The sequence below is a fragment of the Ochotona curzoniae genome, unplaced genomic scaffold (assembly GCF_017591425.1).
Source record: "Ochotona curzoniae isolate NIBS_2020 unplaced genomic scaffold, NIBS_Ocur_1.0 contig_3622, whole genome shotgun sequence".
In the NCBI taxonomy this organism is placed as follows: Eukaryota; Metazoa; Chordata; class Mammalia; order Lagomorpha; family Ochotonidae; genus Ochotona; species Ochotona curzoniae.
This window is the reverse complement of record NW_024465926.1, coordinates 28,300,872-28,323,577: the sequence shown is the minus strand read 5'-3', so window position 1 is coordinate 28,323,577 and position 22,706 is coordinate 28,300,872. Positions and strand designations below refer to the sequence as shown.

At 46.7% G+C, this 22,706-nt stretch overlaps 1 protein-coding gene across 4 annotated transcripts in view; it reads right to left on the bottom strand.

Annotated features, from left to right (window-relative positions):
* Positions 1-240: 240 nt before the first annotated feature.
* The window catches only part of ABCC12 (ATP binding cassette subfamily C member 12), a 63,098-nt gene continuing 40,632 nt past the window's right edge, over positions 241-22,706 (bottom strand). For 2 of the 4 annotated variants that reach the window (XM_040982139.1, XM_040982140.1), the window contains 9 exons: positions 21,733-21,870; positions 18,682-18,868; positions 12,053-12,142; positions 10,279-10,468; positions 9,341-9,500; positions 3,940-4,018; positions 2,559-2,672; positions 1,084-1,248; positions 241-985 (listed from right to left, as the gene is read on the bottom strand). In XM_040982139.1, coding sequence (XP_040838073.1) covers positions 899-985; positions 1,084-1,248; positions 2,559-2,672; positions 3,940-4,018; positions 9,341-9,500; positions 10,279-10,468; positions 12,053-12,142; positions 18,682-18,868; positions 21,733-21,870 — 1,210 coding nt within the window. In that variant the 3' untranslated portion in view covers positions 241-898. The remainder of the gene's footprint in view (positions 986-1,083; positions 1,249-2,558; positions 2,673-3,939; positions 4,019-9,340; positions 9,501-10,278; positions 10,469-12,052; positions 12,143-18,681; positions 18,869-21,732; positions 21,871-22,706) is intronic. The other 2 variants (XM_040982138.1, XM_040982142.1) reach the window with 2 other exon arrangements.

Below are 22,706 nucleotides of genomic sequence, written 5' to 3'. Positions count from 1 at the left end.
GCAGACCTGCCTAGGAACCCACTGGACTTGCCATTTGTTTTCCTTTTGAAATGTCACCACTTGTTACAGCATTCACTCCCAGGGCTACCCCCATCCATTACAGCAAACCATGAAAGACACAGTAAACAATTGTGATTCTATAATACTGAGTCGGGGAGAAAGAGATAGGGATCTGAGAGAAGAAGCCATACAGAAACTGCAACACCCTCAGTTAAATAATTGTAGGGGAGCAGTTCAGGGTAGTTTAATTTCCTATTAGATTTTAATGACCAATAAAGAAGATATAAAAATGTCATTTACAGAGCTTCTCTGGCATTTTGTTTTCCTGGTTATTCTAATACATCAATTGAACACATAAGATGATTAAACACTTTTTTTTTCAGCCAACACTGTAACCCATCTTTCAGACTGCGGATCTGTGTGGTTGCTGCTTGTCATGCAGTCAAGGCAGACATGAACAGGGGTTAAGCAAGCAGAGAATTCTGCTTTTCTCCCTGTTAAAAGCAAGGCCAGGAAACCCTTGCAAATGCCATCCTTGGGCATTTTTCCTGTTCTGTTTGCTTGGAGCAGCTTTCAGTGGAAAGTTACAGCATTTCCGTTCTCAGGCGGTACAATGGTATTAGTAGGTACACATGAGGGGCCCTTGTGGGAATTAGGAAGTAAGGGCCAGTTTTTAAATCCACTGACTTCATCTTCTATTCAGAACTAGCCCAAATCCACCAAATGAGGAGAGGTGGCAAGAACTGCGGGCAAGGTAGGGGATAGCACTGTGGCCTCGGCTGCCTGTACCCCCAAGTGGGAGGTGGCAGCCTGTCCAGGTGACAGCTCTTGCTGCTAGCAACACTCAACCAACATCCCACATATCTTCCTTCTCCTCTAAACTCAGCAGTATGGATGTTTACAATTGGACTTCTGCTGCTAGCAACATGGCAAATGCAGAATCTGGCTTTTCAGCAAGGACCTCAGGTTTGTCGAACTCAATCACCTGAAAGTCAGAGAAGAAGAAATGAAATTTCCAGAAAACGCCCACCCACTAGAATGCCCAAACCACAGGGAGGTAACACTGACATGAGCTTGCAGCACCTTGCCATTTTCCATGACCAGGACCCGGTCACAGTTGAGAACCGTGTTCAAGCGGTGGGCAATGGTCAGCACGGTGCAGCCTTTGAAGGCATCCTTGATGGTGCTCTGGACGAGTGTGTCCGTCTTGGAGTCCATTGACGCAGTGGCTTCATCTAGGAGAATGATCTGTTGGAGAAGGGAATGCCCTACATGTCACACTGAGCCAAAGCTGTATTGAGAGGTAAATTCATAGTTTTCGTTCTGCTTACAAGAAGAAAAGCTGAAAAGTAATGAGCTAAGTCTTTGCAAAGAATGAGATGTAAGTCCCATCACATCACCTTCCCCTTCCTCTGAGGGACTTGCTAGAGCAAGGAGCTTACCTCTTGGTAAATGGCTTATTCTAACCATCTAGACAGGCTGGAAGAAGCCCTACACAGTGTATACTGTGCTAGGGTGAATCAGCCTAAGTTAAAAAGAACAGCACTGACATTTGTTCTCCTATCATTGTCTCTAAGAAATTACCATGAGTTTAGAGACTGAAAGCCATATTTATTAACCTACAACCCTAAAAGTTAGAAGCCCTAAAACCAAGGCACTGGTTTTTAGGGCCACATTCCTTCTCTGGGCTCTCAGCAATAAACTTTTCCCTGACCTTTTCTGGCCTCCAGAAGCCAGACTCTCAAGTCTGTAACTCATGTGTGGAAGTTTCCATGTTATCAGGACGTGGGGCATCTTTTTGAAGGGAAAGGAGATTGGTCTGCCTGCCCCAACCCCTTTGATACAGCAAATCAAAGAGCTTGACCTCGGTCCCTAACTGTGCTCCAACCTCTGTCTAGCTGCTTGACTCACCCCCCTCACTCCCACCCCAGGATCTATTTCCTGGCTAGTGAAAGGAGACTGAGCCTTATCATGAGCACAAGATACACAGATACCACCCCGAGTGGCATTACAGCAGGTTCCCTTTCCCCTGTCCTTAGCATGACAAGCACAATGGGTTTCACCTTCATGGGGTCTCTGTAGATTTCTATAGCAACAGCAGAGGACTCCTGGAAAGCAGCAAGCAAGGGTGGCTAAGTCCCTAGGAGAGCAAAGTGTCCATCCCACAATGTCCACAGGAGAGCATCCTGGTGGCCTTTTCCAGTGTCCTGGGTCCTGTTTATAAGGACTCAGAACGGCTCAGGGACAAAGTGGGGAAATTGCAAAGGCAGAATTGCCAAAGTCATCCTAGAGAAAATATGGAAACTAGACCTCCCGGCAGGGGAGAACCTCAGGGGAGCAAGGCGCCTCCGCCAGAAATAGCTGTGATTTTTCCATTTTTACCCTCGTGTTAGTCTTAAGAAACAAAAACGTGACTGTTTGTTAAGTGGCTCAATCGTCATCTCTTTACTGAAAGACAAACCGGTGGCTCTACCTCCCTTTTGGAGGAGAACCACAGGGAGAGCACCACAGGAAATAGTCACAATTTGACAGATCCACTTTCCATGCTGTCTCCTTACCTTTGAATTACGGAGAAGCGCCCGGGCCATACAGAGCAGCTGGCGTTCCCCTACGGAGAAGTTTTCCCCATTTTCTGTGACTTCTGCCTGTAATTTTTCCGGGAGTTTCATTATCTATATATATATATAAAAAAAAAAGCAGAGAAAGCAGCGCATTGATGCTGATGATCTATACAGTGGTTCCGCCTCGTTCCTGTTGATGGCCTCCTCTTGTGAATTCATCCGCTGGCTTTATTTTACTGTGGGAAAGGCACAAAACAACAATCATTTTGACACTGCAAACAGGCACGGCTTGAGGAAGGACTAGAGAGGAGGCAGACTTGCATAATTTAGAATCACAGTTGGACCCGTGGAACCCTGTGGACAACTCACCAAGGAGTACCAATCAGGCACTGCCAGCTGCAATGAACACAGAGCCAAGTGGCAACGGCACCGGGGTTGCTACCCCCATGACAAAACAGTGACGGGATGCAAGAATTTTCTGGTCACCAAGAGAGGAAAAGGCAAGTTGGGGTCTGATGCAGCTGCAAGAACAAGTCATAGCATCTGAGAGAGAGAGGCTCACATGGGTGCCAAGTCTTGGAAGAGATGAGTCATTCAGGCTACAGGGCTGGGGCTGTTGGCCTGCTGATCCCTACTGGGGCTGCAGCTCCTCCAGGGCAAGCCCCTCCCAAACAGTCCCTCACTTTCCTCTGAATTTTCTGTTGTGAGCTACTAGTGTGCTCCCACAGCTCTGGAATCAGGGTTCAGGTCACAATCTACAGCTCAACAGCCTGGACCTGTTACTGCCCTGAGTTTTAATTTCTACATCTTTAAGTCAAGGGACAAGAGGGCCAACCGCAGAGGACTGCTGTGAGGTCAACTGATGCAACATATACACATGTGGAGCTCATGATGGATCATGGCAGATCCCAGAAGCAGTGTCTAGGGGTGCTTTGATAAAAAGTCAGTGGGGTGCAGTAGGTAAGGCCATCTTCTGCAATGCCTGGCATCTCGAGTGGGTACAGGTTGGAATCCCACTGCTCTACCCCAGCCCTGGTTCCCTGCTAAAGATGTCCTTGGAAGACAGCAGAGGATGACCCAAGAACCTGAACCCCTGCACCCCCATGGGAAATCTAGAAGAAACGTTTGGCTCCTGGATTGCACCTGGCCCAGCCTTGGTCATTGCAGATGTTTGGGGAGTGAATTAATGGACAGAAGCTCTCTATCGCTCTCTGTGTCACTCTACCATCTGTAAATCTGCCTTTCAAATAAACAAAATAAGTCTTAAAAAAAAAAAGAGCAGTGAGGACTGCATCCTGCTGACACACAGGTGCCCACTGATGAGCTTTGGCCCAGGTTTGCCTGCCACACTGTGCCTGGTGCAGCCCCAGAGACCTACCGTGTCTTTCATGAATGTTCTCTCCAGAACCTGCCAGAGCATCTCATCAGTGTGACTCTCAAATGGGTCCAAGTTGTACCTGCAACAAAGGAAAAACAGAGGGAGTTAGATTTCTGAAGGACCAGTAAGAGGGGCCAGGAGTTTCTGTAGAATGAGGGGGACAACAGGAGGTGGTGAAGGTCCAGGACTACCAACTGCAGGCCATGAGCCCAAGCACCTGCAACACGCTAATGCAACAGAGAACTCCAGTGGGATGGGAAACTGCAACCGAGAGGCAGCAGCACCCAGCGAGGCACTGCAGACCTGTGCAGTGGAGCTGCACGGCAAAACTCTGGGTCAGGGATGGTGACAGCAAGTGCACATGTGGCCCCTCCACTCTGTTCCTTCAGCCTTCAGAGGTGAGAGGGACTTTTGTAGTCCCCAGGGCCTCACCAAGGACTGAGGATGTCACAGCAGAATGTGATACTGATGTTTCAAGACCTAATGTGCATTTATCCCAGGGCCAGCTCCACATCCAGGAAATATGGTTTCCCTGCTGCATTTGGTGCTGAGGGGGAGAAACAGTCCTCTCCCCCAAGGGCTGGGCACTGCATGAGGTTCATAGAGAAACTGGTTATCTCAAACTTTCTATAGCTGAGCACAAAACACTAAAGATACCTAAATGTGCACATGAGAAGCGTCTGATAACCTATAGAGGATCTCCAATCAGATTCACAGCTGACTTCTCATCAGAAACCCTACAGGCTGGGAAAGAATAGAGAGACATAATCCAGGTCTCAAAAAAAGAAACTGCCAACCCAGAATACTATAGCCAGCAAAGCTTTAATTTTTACATAGAGATGGAATAAAGAACTTTCAAAACAAGCAGGAATTGAAAGGACTTGTTTCTACCTAACCAGCCCTACAAATGATGTTTAAAGATGCGCTACACACAGAAAATGAGAATAGCACCCACCATAATCAAGAAGACAGAAGTGGAGAACATCCCAGGAAGGCCACCCCTAACCCCCTCCTACACACACAAAACCATGAATCAAACAATGAGAAAATCTGTATTAAAGTGATGGAACCAAATTGCTACTCAGCAATAACCCTGAAAACAAGGACCTAAACTCTGCAACTGAAGGATGTAGACAAGGTCCATCTATCTGCTTCAGGAAACACATCTCATCAACAAAGATACATGCATACTAAAAGCCAAAGGATTAAAAAAATGTTCTAAGCCAATGGGAAGGAAAAATGAGCTGGAATAGCCATTCTAATATTGGACAAAATAGATTTTAACAAAATCCTCTAAAAGAAAAGAAGAAAGACTTTACAAAATGATCAAGTGACACATTTAACAAAAATCAACAACTTTAGTAAGTGTATATGCACCCAACGTGAGGGTACCTGGCTATGCAAAACAATTGCTAAAAAAAGGAGACATAGATAATAATAGTGCGAGCTCTCAACACTCCATTCTCATCAATGGACAGATCAACGAGACAGAAACTCAACAAAGAAACAACAGAGCTTAGCATATGCCATGGGCCAAGTGGACTTAATCAATATCTACAGAATATCTCATCCTACAGATGCAGAGTATATATTCTTTTCATCAGGGCATAAAGCCTTCTTCAAGGTAGACCTCACGATAGGGCATTAAGCAAGCCTGCATGTTAAAACTTCAACCAAATTAACACAATCAAGGCAATATAGGAAAAATTCAAAGCCAACATCAGATTCAACGGGGAGAAGCTGGAGGCATTCTCACAAAGATCTGGAATCAATCAAGGAAGTCCACTCTCATCACTGCTCCTGAACATCGGACTGAAACTACTAGCCAGAGCTATCAGGCAAGAAAAAGAAATCAAAAGAACACAAATTAGAAAGGAGAAAGTCAAATTATCCCTGTTTGCACAGGACATGATTCTCTACAGGGGAACCAAAGACTCAACAAGAGACTACTGGAACTCATCGAACTCATTAGAGAATTTAGCAAGTTCATAGCTTACAAAATTAATCACATCAACCAATAAACCAATCACCTTGCTATACACAAATAATATCTGAAAAAAAAAAAAACTTTTCAAGATCAGTCTCATTAAGAGGCAAAAAAAACTTCAAATACCTTAGAAAAACCGAACCAAGGATATGAAAGATCTCTATAATGATGATAACTACAAAGCAGAAAAAAAAAAAAAATAGAAGACATCAAATCATGAAAAAATGTTCCCGGTGTTCTTGAATTGGTAGAATCAATATCATCAGAATGTCCACATAATTAAAAGTCATCTACAGATTCAATGTAATTCCAATAAAAACTCAACAACATTCTTCTCAGAGCCAGAAAAAAAATGATGCTAAAATTCATATGAAAATATAAGAGCCCTCAAACAGCTAAAGCTTTCAAACAATAAAACCTGGAGCTATCACAATAACAAACTTCATGATATACTACAGGGCAGTGATAATCACAACAGCCTGGTACTGGCGCGAAAAAAGACCTGAAGACCAGCAACAAAATAAACACCCCTGAAGTGACCCCCCACATCTACAACCAACTAATTTTTGGCAAATGAACCAAAAACAACCCAAGGAGAAAGAGTAGTCTCTTTAACAAATGGTGTTGGGAAAATTGGATATTTTCCAATTTTTCAAACTGGAATGGATCAAGGATCTAAACATATGATCTGACACCATCAAATTACTAAGGAAAAACATCAGGAAAACTGTGCAAGACACAGCTGTAGGCAAAGACTTCTCAGAGAAGCTCCCCAAAGCACAGGCAATTAAAGCAAAAATCAACAAATGGGACTACATCAAACTAAGAAGTTTTTGCACTGCAAGGGAAACAGTTAATAAACGAAGAGACAACCAACAGAAAGGGAGAAAATATTTGCAAATTACACAACAGATAGAGGACTAATACCCAAGATTTACAAGAAACTCCAGACACTTAACAACAGCAAACAAGTAACCCAGCTAAGAAATGGACAAAGGACATTTGAAGTGATACTTTGAAAAGATGATATTAAAAAGGCTCATAAACACATTTTTAAAATGCTCAGTCTGCCTGGCTATCAGGAAAGTGCAAATAAAAACCACAGTGAGGTCCCATGGAACACCAATGAGAATGGTCTACATACAGAAATCAATAAATAACAACTATTAGCACGGATATGGGGGGAAAGACACCCTAACGTGCTGTTGGTAGGAATGGAAACTAGTACAACCATTATGAAAATCAGTATGGAGAGTGCACAGACATCTAAGAATTCATCTCCATATGATCCAGCTATACCACTCCTGAAAATATATCCAAATCAAGTGAAATCTACATTCTAAAGAGTCACCTGCAATCCTGCTTTTAGAGCAGTACAATTCACAAAGACAAGGAAATAACTCAGATGCCTGTCAACAGAGCCATGGATTAAAAAAAAAAAAGTGGTACATCTACTTTAGGGAATACTATTCAGCCATTAAAAAGAATGAAATTTCATCATTTGCAACAAAATGGTCCACCTGAAAGGCATTTTGCTTAGTGAAGCAAACCAATTCCAAAAGGAGAAATATCACAGACTCCCGGATAGAAAGCAGCCACTATGCAAAGAATGTATATATGAACCATACAAGGAAGACTAGCACACGGGCAAGTATGAGCTTCTATTCCTAAACAAATAGGACTGCCAATGAAACTTATCACCTCTACATTACACCAGGAGGGACTACCTTTAAATATCAGAAAGTTAAGTTAGTAATTTGCACTATGGAACTATACTATTGTGATAACGTGGGAGCAAATTGGGGGTTGGGGAAATCGGTAAGGCAAGAAGGGGAGGGGAAGGGGAAACCCTTGTGCCTACAAAAACTTATCGCTGATAACAGAACACTTCACAACAACCAAAAAAACCAAAACAAACAAGCCACGCAAAAAGGCACGGGAAATGTGCATAACATTTCACAAAGGAACCCAATCCAAATGGCAAACAAACATATAAAAAATTGTGTCCAGCGCCCGGCAATACAAAATCCAATATAACTGCGTTGAGTACCAACCTAACACCAGAAAGTGGCCCCACATAAACAAGAACACAAACGAACACTGCTGCAGATGGGCGGGAAAAACCCTACCCACTGACTGGGGGAACGGCCAAATGGGTACAGCTTTATGAAATCATATCCGGAGAACACTTAAACAACCCAAAATGTTCCCTGCTTACAGAAACCCACACTACACGCCTATAATAGACCAACACACCAGTTTTACGACAAACCAACATGCAGCCCATGTTTCACTCACACAATCATAATTACAAAAAAATGAACAACCAAAATGCCCATCAACAGACATTGATAAGATACTTTGTTCATCCTACCACCCTGGAATACACTCAGCTAGATGAAAAAAGAACATAAAAGAGTGACTTTGTGGCTAAATGGCCCAACTGGAAACTAAAACCAAGAAAAGAAGCAATCCCAAAAGGTTAGATGCCACATGTTGTCTGATTGATTTATCTTGTAATTTTGTGTTGTTTTGGTCGTTATTTGGTTTGAACCACATTGATACTTCTCAACCCAATTTTTCGTAGAAGAACTTGGCATGATTTTTTCAACATATGTTTAGCCCAACAACATGTCCAATGAATTCCATAAAGTGTGAGTTGCGAGAGACTAGGGTTGGTGCGTTTGTAACGACCGAACTTTCTCGTTACGCTACCTTCAACTCAAAGAAGGCTCCCCAAGAGCCACGAACTTATCTACTATAAAACGCGACTTAATCGAGCGTAACTGTCTGTGGCAAGGACATCTCAACTAATCTTGAACGTGGTTATGCAGGCAAGGTGAGGAATCCACCAGGGGGAGGGTATAGAGGTGGGAATCTTCTCCCAGTGCCTATAAAACTGTATCACATAATACAATGTTAATAACAAAAAAAAACTGTATCATGGAAAACAATAAGTAAAAAACAGAAGTTGAAGAAGGAGGAGGAGGAGAGGGAGGAGGCAGCTGTGGTTCTCCCCTCGCACTTTGACCTCAGCCCCTGGCAGGAAGCTGCAGCCCTGTTGGCACGCAGCTGTCCAGCTTCTGTTTGCTCCCTGGTAGCAAGGAATCATCACACAAGTGGCTATAAATGGAGGGGAATCACTTACTCAGTGTGCAAAGTGGGGTGCTTCTGACAGTGTCTGCTGGAAAGCCTGGTAAGATACACAGATAAAACAGGGCTGTCTAGGACCTGTCAGGAGCAAGCATCTCAGTGATTGACAACTTAATGCGGAAGCAGTAAATCTCATCAGGGTCCTCCTGCCAGCCCTGTCCCCTGTCTCCCCGAGTTGGCTCAGCCCCATGCTGGCCATGCTGTGCTGGTCTGATTTCACTATGCAAAAATAGGAATGCACAATGAGCAAAAAACAGCTACCTTACTGTACCTACAAACAGGACAGGGTCCTGGGGGATCACAGTCAGCTTCGTTCTGAGGTCTTCCAAACCCACGGAGCAGATGTCCACAGCATCGATGAGGATGGTGCCGCCTGCAGGCTCCACTAGGCGGAACAGCGCCATACCTAGCGAGGACTTCCCTGGGAATCGCACAGGCAAGGGCGACAGGGAACACAACCTCCACGTCAGTTCCAACTTGTGTCCGTCACAGCAAAGTGGGTAATTACAAGGATTTTTAAGGCAATGAAACAAATAGCTCCTGACAGGCAGGGATTCCTGGTTCTGGGGCTTGCCTGAAGCCACCCTAACACAGTTTCCCTTCCCCACCCTGCCCTGTCCCTGCAGGGACCCCCTCAGCCAGCACCCAGCCTCTTTCACCAGAATGAGTATCATCTAATCAATTAGAAACTGCTGCTGGGCGTTAGCTCCCAACTCCCTCCACTGCTGAACCTGAGATCCTAATTTACAGGAAAGAGATCTGAGGGGAGACAGCAGTCAGTCCCACAGGCACATGGTGCTTCTCTGTTGTGGTTTAATAAACAGCACGCTCTGGGGATGTATAGAACACAACCTAAAAAAATGACAGCGGGGGGTGGGGGTGGCATGTGATACAGCCATAAAACTGCTGTTTGCAACACGGGATGCTGGGTTGTATCTTGGCCCCCCACTTCTGGTCTAGCTCCCTGATAATGGCCTGGGAACCCAGCAGAAGATGGCCAAAGCCCTTGGATCCCTGCCATTCACATGAGAGACCCAAATGAGTCTCCTGGGTTCAGCCTGGCCCAGCCCCTCTGTAGGAGTGAACCAGCAGATGGAAGATCTCTCTTTCGTTTGCCCTCCTCTCTCTGAATCTCGAAACAAAAACATGTCCATTTTTATAAGAAAGAAAGAAGCAAGAGCAGAGCTGGTGGTGCTCACCGGAGCCTGTTCTCCCTACAATGCCCACGGTCTGCCCACTCTCGATGTGCAAATTCAGCCCGTCAAGGACCAGCGGGGTGTTCTCTCTGTACCGCATCTGGTAGTCTTTGAAGGTTATCTCCCCATGGCTGGGCCAGTCCTGGGGACAGGGCCCTGCTTTAAGGGGATGAGTGCACTCAGGAACACAGGTCTGAAAAGCAGAGTGGAACAGTGAGTTACCCCTAATTCTTCCTTGCATTCCATATATTCACTCCCACATTCCTAGGCACTGGGGTGCAGACCAGTGGGGACACCCCAACACCAGGGTGCATGTCACATTACAAACAAGAAAAAAAAATAATAGAAATGAAGACAACAGGCAGCGTGGCAGACAACAGGCAGGGTGGAGGACGATAAGCAGGGTGGCGGATGGCATCTGCGAGGATGTGACACTGGCGCTGAGACCAGAAGTGCTGAGAAGAAGTGGCTAACAGAGAATTTGAATCTAGAGCCTTGGCGGCAGCAGTCACAGCTGGTACAAAGGGCCTGATGTTTGGGAGACTAGAAAGAAAAGCCCTGGAGCTTAGTGAACACAGTATGGCTGCGCCACAGGAAGTAAGAGACAGCTCCCATGGGGACCAAGGGAACCTGGGCATGTGGCCTGGATCTGAGATCTACAGGATTGGAGCAGTTATCATCTCAGCACCTGCAAGAGGTGTCGTGGGGATGGAGGTGGGGAGGTGATGAGAATGCAGGACAGTCAGCTCCACTCAGGGGCAAGGGGGCACCTGCATCTCCTAAGAGGCCCAGCAATGCAGTCTGTCTAATGAGAGCAGCAGCTTGGCTTGGTTTTAAGGCTGAACCTGCCTCTGATTAGGAGGTTCCTGTTAACTGACCAGAAAAGAGAGCCCATGTGCTCCTTGGGGTGACTGATGAGCCCCTTCTCTGGCTGATCAGAACCTCAATGGGCTGAGAAAATGACCTGTACCCGTGGAGAGTTGTTTTTGCTTAGCTCCTAGAAGATTCAGAATTGAGAATACAGGTTTAGGAGGAGGAAAGACCACAGCAGTAGCATTCTTAATTGGAGGAGGATTTGGTGCAATAGTTCTAATATTAATAAAATCTGGGATTGTGTTTCTGTCTCGTGTTAAACGTATAATTGCATCATTGGTTGAAACACAACTTTAAGCCAAAAACTTCTTGTTGGTGTAGGGCGTTGAAATGTCAGGCGAACTTTGAGTTCACCAGATTTGTAAGTTTAATTTATTACATGTATATAAATAGGAAGATTGGTTTGTGAAATCTGATCATTGAGGTACTTAAAAAAGCAAACTGAATGTATTAAACTTTAAAATGCAGTCCAAAATGTTTCAAAGTGTTTAATGACGTTTGCAGATGGAGCCAAACACCATTTACAGGCCCTTGGGAGTGACTAACAGAACCAGCGGGACTTCTTCGCAACGACTAGCGGAATCTGCAAGCAGAATAGAAAGGCTTCTAAAGAAGTGTAACATTGTGCTTCTTTCTCTTTCAGCTTGCAGCTTCAGCTGATCAAGTTCTAACTTTTGGCAACCAAAGCAAGCCACTCACCTGCCCTTTGTATGTATAAAAACTACCCTTAAGGAACATTCAATGTTAAGGATTTAGACTGTCTTATAAACAATTTAAGAAGAGGGGTGACCAGCACAACTTTTTTTCCCCCCTAACATCTCTTTGTACATCTGAACAAGTCAAATATGATTCTGCAATCTACAGGGTCACTGTGCCCCCTTCTGCTCATGCGCCAACTTCTTACCAACATGTATTCCCTTAGCAGTTCCACCGAGGTGAATTTGGCTTGGGTCTCAGTTCCTGTGCGCACACACACTTGGAGCAGCCCGCTGAGCTGTTGGCAAGGAACAGCCTGTCACTCAGAGCCCTTTCCTTTCTCAGCTCTGCAGTGCCACCCCTCAGGGGACAGCCCTGGAGAATCCTCCCTCCCCTGCTTCACTTGGAACCTCACACAAAGGAAGCCCAGAGTCTGCATTCCCAGACTCCTGCCCCAGGAGATGTCCCAGCACAAGCATTTGCCTTCACTTGCTCTGTGTCGAGGAACAAATGGTAACTGTACTCTCCCCTGGCTGCCCCGTTGGCATTTGGCCCCCCAACCACTGCACAACTCCAACATGCACTTCTGTCCAAATATGAGACTCTCTCTGGGGGCAGTCCCAAGATCAAGAAGTCACTGGAAACCACCACCACTACATAAGCACCCCAAAACCGTTGACCCCATCTAGCATGAGCCCCCAGAAGCCAGCCCCATCAGAGACCTGAGGGCTCTTCATCCCAAGCCCTCTCTCCCTACACAAATCCCCGCCACTTCATCTGGAAAGGGGGTCTTTGGGAGTGAAGTGAGGCTCTTAAGATCACTCCAGATTCCTGAGTGGGCCCTGAATACCAGAACAGGTGTCCTTGTAAGACACAGAGGAAGTGAAGTCACAAAGAAGAGAAGTGGACATGAAGCCAGAGGCTGAGATTGCTGTGGTGCGACCACAAGCCAAGGAACGGAAGCAACCACCAGAAGCAGGCAAAGGACAGGGACAGTCTGCCTCGGAGCCTTCAGAAGGAACACGGAAGTGCTAACACCTTGACTTCTGATGTCTGCCACCAAGTCATGAGAGAATAAATTCCTCTGGAGTGAGAACCAGGCCGGCTTTACATTGTTATTCCAGCCTTAACCAATTACTACAGGTGGTAAATCCCCAAAATACTCATAGAGGGTGGGCAAGAAAAGGTAGGGAAGAAAGGCAGCCAAGAAAGCTGTGTGCAGAAGCAGGTACCGCTGTGTGCAGCTGAGGGACGAGTCTATTGGAGAGCCCTGGGAAACCCACCAAGAACTGTCCCATGCCGAGATAAGGAAGTTGAGCACGTATTGTCATTCCATAGTATCAACAGGAGATGTTTTCACCTTTATAAGAAAGGTGCAGAACTGACATATGAATCCCGCACCGATTTTCAATCACCCCTAGATGACCTATAACCCCTGCTGCAGTGGAAATGCTGGCTAGACAGCTGTTACATCCCACTGGTGAGGGAATAAAAGGGAGAAACGTGTCTTAACACTTTCAGCACCGATGTACCAAATCCCGATGTTTGCTTTTGATGCAATCTTGGTTGAATCTGTAGAGGCACAACCTCCAAGACAGGGCTGAGTGCAACCTCAGACTCCCACCATTCCCTGCAGAGTCTGCTCTGGCTGTGCCAAACGCCTGCACCTCTGCCTGCCCTGAGAAGCTGTGTGTGTGTGTGTGTGTGTGTGTGTGTGTGTGTGTGTGTAGGGTGTGGGCATCAGCACTCCCTCCCTGGATCACAAAGTGAGCTGGAGGAAGGAGCCATCCACCACCCACGGAATACATACCTTCTGAACTGTGATTTGGGCTATGCACTGCTTCCCCAAATTGGCTGCGGATAGACCAGCTCCATGTGGGCAACACAGAGTGAGTGCAGGTGAGCCTCACATGGATATGCACAATGAGTCATGGTCTACATGTGTTTGTTAGATGCTCTAGGAGAGGTGGGAGGTGGGATCCTTTGGAAGGGATGACGGGAGGGAGACTGTGAGCTGATGAGGTGCTTTAGGTAACAAGTCCCCCAGATGGATTCTGAGTAAGAAAGCTCTGGTCACCAGCATTGATGCCCACTGGGTCAAATCACTACCTGACACACAGGCATCCTGTATGGTTGCCTGTTGTTGTCTCGACTGTTTCACATACAATCTCGCTCCCTGCAAATGCACCTGGGGAAGCAGCAGATGGCGGCCCAGGTTCTGGGAACTCTGATGAACTTTTGGATTCTAGGTTTAATCTGGCCCAGTTAATGGCCATTGCAGCCACTTGGGGAGTGAACCATGGCATGGAAGATCTCTCTCTCTTTCTCCTCTGGAATTCTGCCTTCCAAATATATAAAATAAATATTTAAAAAGTAGCAGCTATGGTAAGAAACAAGTGATCCAATAGAAAGTAGGCAGATGAGGTGGAGAGTGGCTGGTTCCTGTCCCCAGAGCAGGCCTTCAGCCGTTCTGCAACCCCTCCCCGCTACCTCCCTGCCCCACCCAGACCTGGGGCTGCACACTCTGACACCAGTGACTTTCCCAAACACACAGGCAGTGCTGGAGTTTTTCTTGCTCATCACAGCCTGGAGTAGGGATGGGGGAGTAGAGAGGCAAGGGAGCTGCTAAGCAATGCACAATGCCCAGAATAGCCCTGCCCATCCAGATGTCTACCACATCATCATGAAAAGGACCCTCCCTGGAACAGACGCAGCACCCCTGCCCTGGCTTACACAGCTCTGCAGCCCACCCACCTCACTGTCTACCCCTTCTTCAAACTTTCCAACCCCATGCCTGTCCCCAAGCCATGCCTCAGCACCTTGGCCTGATCCACCGATCCTTGACTTCCTTCTTCCTTGTCCTTCACCTCCCAGCCAAAGCCTCCTGGGAGTGCTGGCTGCCATGCTGCTCCCCCCAACAGCCACAGCAACCCCACTCTGCTACCTTTGTGACACAGACTCTCTGAGGCCTGCTCACTCTTGCACTGCTTGCCCTACAATTTCTTCCAGCTGCCTGCTAGATTGGAACCTCTCCACATCCATTTCTTTTAAAAATGGTATACAATTATATGCATATTTATCAGCTACAGGGATGCTTCTTATCCTTTACACTTTTTAGAATATGTTTCATTTATTTGAAAGGCAGAGATGAGGGTGGGGGAAAAAGAGCGATCTTCCATCTACTTGTTCCTCCCCAAATGCCCACAACAGCCTAGGCTGAAGCCAGGGACCTAGAACTCAACCCAGGTCTCCCACCTGCATGGCAGGAGACCAACCAGCTGAGCCATCATCTGCTGCTTCCATCTGCTGTGTATTAATAGAAAACTGAAATGAAGCAGGGAGCCTGGGCTTGAACTATGCACTCCAATTTAGGATGTAAGCATCTCAAAGGGCGAGTGAATTCACTGGGCCACATACTGTCCTTATATGAAGTTTCAACACACACACACACACACACACATATATATATCCATCATTTCACTTACTTGAAAGGCAAAATTACAGAGGGGTAGGGAGAGAACAGAGGAAGAGGTCTTCCTTCATCCACTTGTTTACTCCCCAAACAGCCACCATGGCTGTTAGAACTGGGCAAAGCCGAAACTTGGAGGTAGAAGACTCTTCTAGGTCTCCCATGTAGGTACAGGGACCCAAACATTTGAGCCATCCTCTGCTGCTTCCCCAGGCGCATTAGCAGGAAGCTGAGACTGGAGATAAGCAGTCAGGATTTGAATCTCTGCCCATATGGGTGCCAGCATTGCATCACCACACCTGCTCCACCATAGCACCAGCTCCTCAACACTAGGTGTACATTCTTATTTTAAAAATAAATGATGTTCAGCATTTTAGGTTTCATCGTGATTGGAATGGTGAGATTGGCAGCAAATCAGAACTGTTGAACTATCAAAACTGCTTGAGCAGGACCCACAGAGCATGCCTCACATCAGGGACCTGGGATGGGTGGGAGGCTGGGTGGGGCTTTTCCCTTTGTTTCTCCCCTGACACAGGGGAAAAATGATATTAATGTAGAAACAATGGTATTACCCACTTTCCTGTAGTCCTTGACCCTTTGTTCCCTAATCAACTAAGTAAGATCATTTTTTTTAATAAATAAATAAGAAAAAATGATGTATTTATTTGAATTTGAAAGGTAGAGTTAGAGAAGAAGAGAGACCTTTCATGCTTTAGTTCATCCATCATGGCCAGAGCTGAGCCAATCAGAAACCAAGAGCCAGGAGTTTTCTGCTTGTCTTCCAATTGGGTGCAGTGTCCCAGGATTTTGGCCATCCTCTGCTGCTTTCCAAGGCCATAAGCAGAGATCTGAATGGAAGTGGAGCAGCTGGGACTTGAATTAGCACCCAGAAGGGATGCCGGCACCAAAGTCAGAGGCTTTAGCTTAGTACACAACAGCATCGGCACCTGTGTGTATATTACATAATGCTCAAACCAAGGTCTTCAGCACGTACATCCCCACAAATATCTATCATGTCTTTGAGGTAAGAATATTTAAACATCCATTCTTGTGATTAATTTGAAATATTCTGTCCAGATAATTTAATGCTGAATTCACAGCAGCCAGGACAGTGAAAGCAGGTGCTCAACAGATGTCTGATGAGTGAATGGTTGAATTCAGCCCTTGAGAAGGGCAGGTGCAATGCTCCTAAAGCGTGTGTGGGCCCTGCCTCCTTCACTCTATTCGCTGATATGCCCTTACATCCACTGTCTGCTCTGCAGGAGTTCACACTAATTTCCCATCCATCTAGGCAGTTTCCTCTCTTTGCGAGTGAAGCTCTGTCATTTTGATCCTGCATTCTCCAAAGGGAACAAATGCTCAAAAAGCCACAAGGTCAGCTGGAGAAACATCCCAGAAATCTCGATGAGTGCAAGTTCTCTAAACTTCACAGAAGGGTAGGAAAGCAGGTTCATGGACCCTGGTAGTGTCACCCCAAAGCCTGACTTTCATTAGGAAAAGCTGCTTTGCTTGGACCAATTCTAGAACAGCATTATTGGTTTGGCATTTACTAGGAACAACAAATGATAACATCAGTGAGGGAAACTGTCTAACTCAGGCAATTCATGTGTCCCTACTTAAGACAGAGGACTGAGAATATGCTAGGCTGCTCCCTCACTGCCCCCAATGTCATTAAGATAATATCAGAGGGCCAGCATTGTGCTGCGATGAGTAAAGCTGCCACCTGAAATGCTGAGATCCCATATGGCAGTGATTTGAGTCTCAGCCTCTCCACCTTTGATCCAGCTCCCTGGATCCAGCTAATGGCCTAGAAAAGCAGCAGAGGTTGGCACAAAATGCTTCAGCCCCTCACCCACATGGGAGACTTAAATAAAGCTCCTGATCCCTGACTTCGGCCTGGCCCATTCTTGATTTGTGACCAGATGGCAGTGAGCCAGTAGAAAGAATCTCTTTCTCTCTTTCTCTGTCTCTTTGTCTCCCTATGTGTGTGTGTGTGTAACTCTGAATCATAAAAATAAACAAATTTTTTTGACAAAATAATAATAATATCAGAAACAATTCCAACAAAGAATAGCCCTTTGGCAGCAAGGGTGTTGGGAAAGAATGCCAATGAGTGAGAGAATGACAGACTTCTGCTAAGCAGGAAATGATGAAAGCTCTCTGATAAAATGGAAACAGAATGTGCTACGGGCACTTAACGAGCTTCGGTCCAGCAGAAAGAAGCTTCAGGCATGAGGAAGAGCCCACAGAGAGGCTGGCTACGTGCTCATGTGTCCACAGCCAACCGCTCCTGAGAAAGAGCTTGTGGAAACTAAATATACGACTCTATGTTCGTCAGCTCTAAAAGTCAAAGGAGAATGACAAAGTTCAGAAAAATCCCCCACCCCCCAAAAATAAGCAGCCCAGAAAAGATGAAACTTTGAGATAAAAGAAGTTTAGAAACTTGATTCAAGAAATCAATATTGAAGCAATATTGCGTTACAGGTTGAAACGGAGAGGGAGATATTGTCTGGGAAACAGGAAGAGGAGAAGTTTATCCCAGAGGAAGAATCTTTTGACTTTGAAACAGCCCAGCCCACCAAACAAGCTATGTGCAAAGATCTACCATCTGGGACACCGCCTAGACCATTGGAGAACCAAGGGTAAAGACCACATTACAGAAATTTACCAAGAGAATGGCACAAAGTATGTGCCAGGGGACAAGGGTCAAACAATCGCCAGTCTGGCTGGCCTGGGTACAGATCGTGACTGTCACATGTGACCCTGGAAGAATCTTCCCAACCCTGTCTTCTGCAAGCAGAGCCTACGGCAGTACCCTGTGGCCACTACACAGCAGTAGGCAAACTCCTTGAGGTAAAGGATGCTGCCCAAAGCTCTCTAAAAGCCGTCTAGCTATTCACTAGTCAAAAGCAGGCAATCCAAGAATCAGTGTCATAGACACTGCGACCATATTCCCACCACTCCTTTCACATTCCAACTTGTGCAAGAGCCATGTGACCTGGCGAGAAGGGCTGTGATTCTAACCCTTAGCTTAAACCAACCACTTCGATTGAATTATTCCTCAGCTCCATGGTGCCTCAACTCATCTCAGGAGAAGCAGCTTGAAGCTCTTGTTCAGTGACTTTCTTCCTGCTTGAATCCTGCTGAAGACCCGAGAGGCTGCTGGCCACCACTGCACAGTTGTGAGGACAAAACCAAGCGCCAAGACCCAGTGGTGCCTGAAGCCCACGTAGCTGCCCAACTTTTTCATGATGTGAGCTCCTCGGTTCTCTTCGCTAAGATGGGTTTTCTGCTCCCTCAATCCCTCCTGATGTGTACACTCCACGTCAGAGCCTCCAGGCCAGGCCCCACCGTGAAGGGTTTGTTACCTGGATGATGTATGACAATGACAAGCCCTTGGATGAAGCACTGATGTAGGAGAAGCTCAGTGTCACCAACAAAGCCACAATGAAGGTGACGATGTTCATGAGGACATCCATTCTCAGAGCGAACCACCTGAGCGCGCAGTTAAAGTACAGCAGGTGGCTGGAGTTCTCATCATTCAGCATCTTAAACCTAAGGCGAAGAAAATAATACCGTCAGACACAACACATCAGGCTGCGCTTCCATGGATTTAGGGAAAAAGAAGGAGGGGTGGGGAAAAGGCACCCTTCCACAGGAAGTTTTCCCAAAAGTTAGCAGACATCCAACCATGTTCTGAAAATCTGCCACCTTTGCACATATTTTGAGAAATTCCACGTGGCATTTGAGCATGGTGACAACTTGGCTCTTTCCCAGAACTTCCAACTGAAACTCATTGCTGGGAACAAAACTGAAAGTGCTTCACACTCTAGTTTCCCATCAATCCCTGCTCTAGGGCCTTGTGGAATTGAGGACTAGCCCCTTTGTTCTATAACATGGGTAGACTATGTTCTGGAGGAGCTGGCCCTGATGAGACGTGATGTCTGTGACAGTCGGGTGGGAATGAAGGGTGTTTACTTGGTTCTATCTCTAAGTCAGAGAAAAGCTTCCTGGAAATGCTGATAAAACCACCAGTCTCTTCAAAGAGAGAAGGGTGGCCTCTGGTGCCCCTGCTACACATCCACCAAGCCAAAAAGAAGGCAAAGTCAGGGCAGAGTGACAGAGAGGCAACACAGTCAGAAGGTGGAGGCGAGACCTGCCCAAAGAATGGGCGACTCTTCTTGCCCATTCCCTCCATCCCTAGAGTTGAGCCTGGAGGGGGAAGATGACACCCAAGGCTATAGTTTTGGTGCAACCCCTTGGGGTGAGGCAGAGGGCCCTCCACCTTAGGGGGACAAATGCTGCCAGGCAGAGCTCCCTGGAAATCCAGTGAGTCCTAGTGACCCAGTTGCGGAGAAGGACTCTGAGAACCCGAGTGTTCCATCTCTCCTTCAAGTCACAGTTCTGAGTGCTTTGTTGGCAGGAGCATCTCACTGCACAAGATGTGGCTCTGTCTTTGAAGACCAGAAGGTTTCATTCAGCTGCATCACAAAAACAAACCAACCACGTTTTTGTTTTGTTTTGTTTTGTTTTGAGGACAGAGAGACAGACCTCTTGCCATGCCACATCTGCACAATGTGCCAGGTCAGCAGGAATGAGTAGTACACAAGAAAGAACAATCCCAAAAGTCAGCAGTCCCCTGAGGACGGCCCCTCCTTGCTGCCCTCCTCCACAGCTCCCCTACGTGAGACTCAGAGAAAAAGGGGTGGAGTGTTCTAAAAGTGAAGTGCTTCCCAACTATGCATCATCACCCCCCCCCACTCCTCATCACACACATACACACACACACAACTCAGCCTCATCACAAGACCCTGTGACCTGGACACATACAAGAGTGAGATTTTAGCCATATAGCTAACCATGCCATTAAGGGCTCCTGCCCAAGAAGGGATGGGAGTGGAGGGGGGAGACCGTCATACATGGCTGTTGCCCCCTGCTCCCTAGGCTCCCCAGGCCTTGTGTGGCAGCACCTGTGGCCACTCTGGGCTCTGCAGTCCCCTCACCTCTTGTGTTTCCACTCTGACGCATTATTCCCCAGAACTCTAGAACAACTGTCCTTCCCGGCACCATGATGTTTCTGTTTACCTGGCAGCCAAGGCAACACAGCTCAGAATCCCAAACCTTCTGGAAAGAAAACATCAACAGAAGGGACACCCCATCTTCAATCTTGCAGGGACTCAGCTCCCTCCAGGATCCTCCTAAAGGTGCTTGAAGGAGAATCTGCAGGAAGGCACAACTTGCATGAGAGGGTCTGCATGCAAGGCAAGACTCTTGGTGGGTGATGTGACAGAACCAGGTACTGACTCAATTACCAGCAAGCAGAGAGGCTACATGGAGATCCCCAGTGACGAAGTTGGGAGACAAGGAGAGAGAAAAAAAGTTAGAAGCAGGTGTCAAAGTATGTGAGTTTTCTGAGGAAGATGGTAAGGAAATGGTGGAGGACACAGCTGTAGATTTCACCAAACTTTGTTTTCACTGCCCCTTGCAACACACTGGACTACATTTCCCAACCTCCCTTGCAGTTAGGAGAGGCGTGTGACTAAAACCTGACCAATGAGTATGCAGAGATGACGGGTACCCCTGTACAAAGGTTGAGCTGTTAGGATTTCCCATGGGGTCCTCTACCCGCTCCCCTTTCTTTTTCATCCAGCTGGACATGAAGGATCTTGGAGAAGACCCCAAAGGCCATCAGGTGGAAGGAGACTGTGTACCTGAGTATAGAGCAGAATCCCCTACCCCCCCGCCCCAGGAACGCACATTAAATTGGGTCTTGAAGGAGAACAGCTATTTAATGCAAGAGCCTAAGATGCCAGGATGTTTCTCACTGCAGTGAGCCTCTGGAGGCTGGTACCATTTATCAAGCATCTTAGAGGTCTGCAGCTGGATGACTCAGGAAGAATCTGCTCATCTCCTCTCCCCCACTTAAAAAGCAGGAAAATGATGGTCCCGCCAAAGGGAAACTTTCGTTTTTTAACAAAAAAAAAAAGTCTCTCACATCATGAGAAATGATACTAAAAATTTTAAGTACATATTTAAAAACGAGGAAAACACTCCAAATACATAAGAAAAAAACTAATGAATTTTTATAAAAAGGACCGAGTGAAAATATTAACAGGACTTTGGTTTTACCTGTGTGTTTTATTTTTTTCTTTTCCTCCTGCTTTCCCGTATTTTCTTGAATTGAACCCACTTTTGCTTTTAGAGTACAGAGTAAAGATGAAGTTAAGTGCCAAGGCGGTCGTTTGCATAAGTACCCCAGCTCACTGGGACCAGGGCCCTAGATGCTTTAGTGCTCCCAGTCCAGACTTGGCTGTGGGAGCCAGAGGAGCCACGTGTTCTGCTCCCTCCCGGGCACCTCAAGCAGCGCCGCCCCTGCCACCCCACCCCACCCCACCCCACCCCACACACAGCAGACTCACTTGTTGATGCAGTTCTCCTCTTTGCCGTAGGCGTGAATGACACCGAGGCCTTGCATGGAGGAGGTGATGTGTGAGAACCAGGGTGAACGACTGATGTTCTCCACCTTCTTAAGCTCCTGGACTCCTCGGTGGAAAATACTGCAAGGAAAGGGTGTGGGGGGGGAAGGGAGGTGTAGCAATCAAGAGGGGCCCAGAGGGCTGCAAGGCAGGGTCACACAGGGCTCACCATGGCCACTGGCAGGTCTGGCTGCTCACTCAGGCCAATGCACCCACCGCCTTCCTAGGGAGAGAAGGTGAGCCTGCTTGTCCTTCTCTGGATGTGCAAATCCCAGGTGGTACGAGGTGGGAGTCTGAGCAATGTGAGTGCCTGTGCCCTCTGGGGAGGCCTCAGTCCTGAGCGCTTCCTAGATCAGAGATATCTCACTGCAGAATGTGAGTCTGTCTGTGAAAACCAACCTTTCTCAACAGCACAGCCCCAAATGGACACCTGAGCTTGTTTTCTGAGAAGCAGAGAGACAGTCAGACATCAGGAGAGAGTTCCCGTCTGCTGTTTTACTTGTTTTACCCGCCTAGAGCACAGCTAAGTGTACACTTCCAGTTTGTTGATTTTCACGGAAACTCTTCAGTTATATGTGTATTTACTTATTTAAGACACAGAAGAATTATTCTTATCTAATGGCTCTTCCATGACCACAATGGCAGGGACTGGGCTAGGTCAAACAGGGCTCCAGGAACTCAGTCTGGGTCTCCCACTTTAGAAGCAGGGTCCCAACTAACTTCAGTTATCATCCACTCCCCACCTCTACTGCCAGGATGTACAGCCAGCAGCCAAGTCAGGACTTAATCCCAGGCACTCTAATCAGATGCCCAAGCATCCCAAACCAGCGGCTTAACCACTAGGCTTTCTACTGGTCCCTTATCTCATTTGTAATTTGCAAGAAATTGGTCAGACTGCCTCATCTGACCATCAGAGC